This window comes from Equus quagga, chromosome 10, assembly GCF_021613505.1.
Source record: "Equus quagga isolate Etosha38 chromosome 10, UCLA_HA_Equagga_1.0, whole genome shotgun sequence".
Taxonomy (NCBI): domain Eukaryota; kingdom Metazoa; phylum Chordata; class Mammalia; order Perissodactyla; family Equidae; genus Equus; species Equus quagga.
Window position 1 is genome coordinate 93,587,115 of NC_060276.1, and position 6,174 is coordinate 93,593,288.

At 37.0% G+C, this 6,174-nt stretch overlaps 1 protein-coding gene across 2 annotated transcripts in view; it reads right to left on the reverse strand.

The window, feature by feature from the left end:
• Positions 1–6,174, reverse strand: part of CFAP47 (cilia and flagella associated protein 47) — a 431,185-nt gene that overhangs the window by 141,654 nt on the left and 283,357 nt on the right. For both annotated transcript variants that reach the window (XM_046672810.1, XM_046672809.1), the window contains exons 46-47: positions 1,192–1,388; positions 116–259 (exon numbers count right to left, since the gene is read on the reverse strand). In XM_046672810.1, the coding sequence (XP_046528766.1) occupies positions 116–259; positions 1,192–1,388 (341 nt within the window). The remainder of the gene's footprint in view (positions 1–115; positions 260–1,191; positions 1,389–6,174) is intronic.

The following is a 6,174-nucleotide window of genomic DNA, read 5'->3' on the forward strand; positions in this document are numbered from 1 at the left end:
TTCATGGAAAATATAACTTTTCTGAAAAAAGATTTCTCATAAGTTATATAGGTTAATATCACATATTGGTTTATTGACATATTAAGACAGGGGAAAAACATCAATGAGTTCATACCATAATTTCACATTCCAAAATAGGTTTGAAAGTAAGAGGATACTGCACAGTTTCACCTGGTCCGACATATAAAATAGAAGGTCCATAAAACCATTCTCCTTCTATAGTCGCTTGACATTTCCATTCATTCTGTGTTTTATTATTCTAAAGCATGAAAAAAAGGTAGAAAAATATCAGGGGGATGATGTTGATGAAGTTGAATTACATATTAATTCTTGGTACTTTTAATAAAATTATATATTGTATTTTTAATTGCATTTCTTAAGAATCATCATTTGAAAGTCACATTTGTTAAGAACAACTATCAAAAACGTGAACATAAGGCACAAGGGTGACTATATACCCTTTCAGTGTCACACAGCAACATTGCCTAATAAGTTGATCCACGAAGTATTTAATATCTAAAGGAATATTCCTTTGTTTGACTTACTAATTACTGTTAAAATGGTAAAATGGTCTTGGAGTTACACATTCTACTCCTAATTATAGGTAACAAAAAGGGTTCTACCTGGTAGATTGCTCAGATAGCAAAGCTTACATTTCTCATCAAAACAAATTTTTGTGCTTTGAGCAGACTTTTGTTATATCTTTAATAAACAAACAAAAAACAATTTCTCGGTGTAAAAAACTCAAAATTCCTTATAACTATATCAGCTTCTTCTAGGCTGCATTATCGCTTTGACTAATAGATAGCCAAGCTATAGTCAATCATTGTTCTTAGTGCCTATGAACTCATCTTAATCAAGTGTTAAGATCACAACGGAATTAAAGCAGAGTGATCTGAGAGACCATAACTCAGCTTGGTAGAGTCAGGAGGCAAGGCTTTTGAGTAAGAATTTGATAATGGGTTAAGGAAGTTGGAGTTAATTGTTTAAGGAAAGACATCCAGAGAGGTGATTAATCAGGTGAGTAACACGATAACGTATATTCAGGAACAAAACTCTGACATTAATGTGGAGAAACCAATGGCAGCAGATAAGGCAATTAGAAATTGGTAATAGTTCAAGATGAGAGGTTTGGAGGACTTTGAGACAGTGGCAGTGGGAATGAAGAAAACAAAAAAAGTTTGGCCTTACTATTGGAATATTCTGGGTAAGGGCTTCAAATGCTGCCGTTTCAAATTCAAATCTGGCCTCTGGATGTTCTTCATCCACCACACCTTCAACGTGATAGACACGCACATCATACCTTGATGTCAACAAAATTTTACAAGGGTAGTGTCCAGGAGTGAGAGGAACAAATCGCAAAGGAACCGGAACAAATCCATCTGCAGCTATCAAAATAATTATAAAATGGTTTAATTATTTTTTTTTTTTGAGGAAGATTAGCCCTGAGCTAACCTCTGCTGCCGATCTTCCTCTTTTTTCTTTCTTTTTTTTTTTGTGCTGAGGAAGACTGGCCCTGAGCAAACATCTGTGCCCACCTTCCTCTACTTTATATGTGGGACACCTGCCACAGCATGGCTTGACAAGCGCTGCACAGGTCTGCACCCAGGATCCGAACCAGCGAACCCCAGGCTGCCAAAGCAGAATGTGCAAACTTAACTGCTATACCACCAGGCCATTCCCAAAAAACGGCTTCATTATTTTTAATGGCATAAATCCTAAAATTCATCTTGAGGTAAAGCAATATTTAATATCTTTGTATATAATCATATTGTATAATCTAGAAGACTAGGTTATACCAAGGTAACACAATACCCCTAAATTTCCAGGGCATATTTTATCATTGACAGAATCATTCCTGGACAGGTCAGAGGAAAGTCTGCTCCATAAAGTCACTCAGGGATCCACGCTGTAAATGACACCACTATGTTGTAGCTGTGCCATCAGGAACATCTCTCCTCCCTCACTCACAGGTCCGGGGAAAAGGAGAGGCTGGAAGTTTGCTCAAGGGTTTTTCAATGCTCGGCCCAAAAGTAACACATGTTAAATTTAATTGTCCAGAACCAACCACACGGTGCAATCTAACTGAACAGGGACTGAGAAATGAGACAGATATATAGAATATTTGGTAAGCATTACTGTCCATCACATTTCTATGACGTAAGGGCTCTGTCCCACAGCAACCAAAATAATTTGCAACTTGACCAGCCTATAGAAATCATTCTTTCTCAGTTAATAACCAAGGGAAGAAGCAAGAGGCATGTCTAATTAATACTTCTCATATCACCTTGTTATAACATTTACCTTAAGTTAGTAGCTAATATAGTTTCTCATGGTAGGCAGGCTATCTATCCCGGTCATTTCCTTCTAAGCAATACCACTTTTTCTCTGAAGGCCACCATTTTCTTACTCTCCATAAAATGAGAAAATAGTTATAAAAATCTCTCACCCCTAAAGTAGGATGCAGTGTAAGCATAGAACACAAATTTCATCGCTAAAACCAAAGTATTTAAGTAATCAATGAAAAACAAATGATAAAAAATGTTTAGAAGCCTAAATCTGTGCTAGGAAGTTCTCCAAAACTAAGAAAATAAATCAAGCTTATTAACCAATGGACCAGACAAGTATTATGACATTAATTGCCTATAATTTTAATTCATTCAGATTTAACAGCTCAAATGTGAAAGATGGCAAACCTGTTTTCAAATACACTGAAGTCCATATGCCAAAAAAACCAGTCACCTCTCCAAGAACATTAACTGCTTCACGTCATTTTAAAAACAAACTCAGGATTTGAATGTGTGTAAGTTATACGATGCATATAAAGTTATATTAATTATATATTATATAGCATATGTTGCATGTTATATATTGCTATATGGCATATATTATATATCATGTGTAACGCTATAGTTACATATCATGTATTAAAACCCACTGACAATGGACCACATTTGAAATCTGTATTACATCTAACCAAAGTCCAAGATTCACAGTTGGTCTAAAGAGGAAACAAAAGCTGTCAGAATGTTGCTATTTTAATTTTTATTCCATCCTTTTCAAGTACAAATTTAATTTTAGGATAAAATTTTTTCTCGTCATAAAAGACTCTAGGCACATTTTATCATCTGTTGTTCGCTGATTACTTTGATTCCAAAAGAAGCATTTGAGTTGTGGCAACATCATTAGAACAAACCAGGTGATATAATTATTTGATCAAAATTTGTTGCTTTATTAACAGAAATAAAGAAAGCCCATTTTTCTCTTGCGTGAACAGACCAAAATGAAAATATTTAGATTAGATAATTTAAATAAAATTAAGCTGCTTAGAATAGGAAATTTAAACAATTTAATAGTAATTATTTTCATCAAAGATAAAGAATAACTAGCCATTTAATAGTAAACAATAATTGAAATGCACAAGTTCAAGTATAAAGCTTCTATCCAAAGCTTTATGTTATACATTATTTCCTTTTCCCTAAAAATATCCATTTCCTAATGATACTGAGTCTGAAAGTAAAAACCAAGGACATTCTTAAGTGTACATTTTCCAACTCATGAAATGTTCATGAGCAAAGACCCTAAGGATTGCACAGTGCCAGCTCCTCTTCCTTACAAGTTCAAAAAGGAATCCATCATAACAGTGGAATTCGTGGAAATGATGGTTTTATTTTTGAAGATGTACTGACAAAACAATATTGTTTCTTTTTCTTAAACATCGGAAACAATTTAATTGGTCCATGCCAGAAACATAAGTAGGAGTATTATCATATATTATCAACGAGGAGTCACTTCTAGGTGAAGGTATTCAGCAGCAGTTTCCACAGCCCCTTAAGACGCAAAATGGCAGAGGGAGGAACTATTTTGATTTTTAGAAACCTGGCAATTTTACTGGCCACATTGTACCACCATACCATTATTCTCTTTTAGGGACATATATTCTCAAAGTCCTTTCCAATTCTGCACTGTAGCAGATGTCATCCATGCCTTGCCATGTCGCCTGGGCATTTAAATCCACCCTGCAGGACAATGGCTTTATGGAAAACTGTGACTTTCTCCTTGAGGGCTGGCTTTGGTCATAGGAGGTTTGCTCAGCCCTTGCAAGGATCTGGCCAGAAGTGACAGTTAACGCCTGCAGTTGCAGTTCTCAACAAATAATGTATCAAATTGGTGGAAAAATAACCGAGCGTCTTTGCCCTTTGGTTGGAATTAACTCCAAGATGAATTCTACACCAACTCCTAGAGATCGCCAGTGCAATTGAGCCTAAACTGCTCACAGTGGCTCATTAACACTCCTTGAACTGGCTTCTTCCCTTTGCTGTCTCTCACTCTCTCACAGTCCTACCTATGGTTCCTGAGATTACTTCTCAAACTATTTGATCTCAAGACCTGGTTTCAGGGTCTGCTGTTGGGAATCCCTAACCTAACAAAAACCCCTAGACCCAAGACAGAGAGCTTCCTGTCCTGGGCCTCATGCTTTCTAGGGCCTTACTCTGAACCTCCTCTGGCACTGTCTTTCCGCAAGTGCAAGGAGTACAGAGGCCCAATGGGACAGGCCTACATGGAGCCCAGCCTCACCATGTTCCATGTTCTTGGGATGCCACAGTTCACAATCCAAAATGCTTTGATCCCATTTCCAGTGCCTGTACAGGACTCTTTCCTATGTCAGTCCTCCTGTTGGAAGACTCCTAGAATTGAAGGGTAACTAAAAGATGGCTATTTAGGGGAAGATGTGGACCAAGATCAATTATGTGTGCTGAGGTATCTCACACATTTATACACAAGACCCCTTACAATATATGTTAGAGTTCAAGTAGGAAAGAGAACATGGTGGGCACCTGAGCAGGGCCCAGCTATCCTGTGCTGCCATATTCTACCACAAACTCTGAGAAGTCCAAGAATTCTAAATTTAAACTTGGTCTTCCAGGTTGGTATAACTTTATATTTGTCAAGGTGAGATAATAGAATGTATTCTATTTAAAAATGTGTTAGTTTGATTTGCAACTTTTAAAATTTTAGAAATATGGTATGTGTGCTTCCATTTGTACTTTTGACCTGGGCATCACAAATGTTGGGGACAATCTGGACTTGTCCCTTCCATCCCTACTCTCCTCAAATGTAGCTCACCGGGGGCCTTTCCTTTACAGGTGATCCTGGTAACTGTGGCAGTTGCCAGGGTTCTGTGATTCAACATAACCAAATATATCTCAATTTACCATATTACAGTTACTGAAGAAAATAACACAACATAAAGAGAGAATCTCTCTATTGAAAGAATACTTAATTTTATATAACATTAGCTACTGGAAGAAATCAGTGTTTTTGAATCAGAAGTTTTTGAAATAATCCACAAAAATGTGCTATGCTCAGATCCTAGAATAGGTCATGGTTGGGAGAATAAATTAATACTGCTGTTTTGGCCAGCTCTCATGCAAAACAAACTACCCAGAAACTTCGTGGTTTAAAGCAACAACCATTTATTTGCTCATGATTCTGTGGTCAGACCTCATTTGGGAAAGTTTATCAGCTCATGTGTATTGGCTGGGCTCATTCATGAATTAAGACCTCATCTGGGAATTCTGTCCATGAGCTCTCTAATCTTCTATGAGATGAGCCCAATATTTTCCACATAGTACAGAAGAATTACCAGTAGCAAAAGAATGAGAGCCCTAATGTTCAAACGGTTATCATATATCTGCTTCCTTCACATTTCTTAATAATCCATTGACCAAAGCAAGTCACCTGGTCAAGACCAGGGTCAACAAGGGAGGGGAGACTACAGAAAACACGTGTGTAGGCAGATATGATCCACTTGAGCTTTTACTCAAACAATCCACCACGTCTACACTGCAAAGGAAGATACACGTATAAAACTGGTGAGATGAAAGATGCAATCAACGGAGAGTTAAAAATCCTGTTTTCTGGTTTTAGTTCCTCTCCTACATTGCGCAACCTTGGGCAAACAACTTAAAGGTTTTTCTTATAACTCAAGTTCTTATTCTGTTTAAGCAGTAAGATTTGATCAGTAGCTTCCAAACATTTTATTTTTTTGCCTCAGGGGTACTGTGTCTGAAGAACACCTAAGACAGAATCTCAATATACAAAACAATTAATCTGGAGTTGATCTGGTTGAAGTAGGATGAGAAGCTAGAAGCTTCCATTCATTTCCACAGC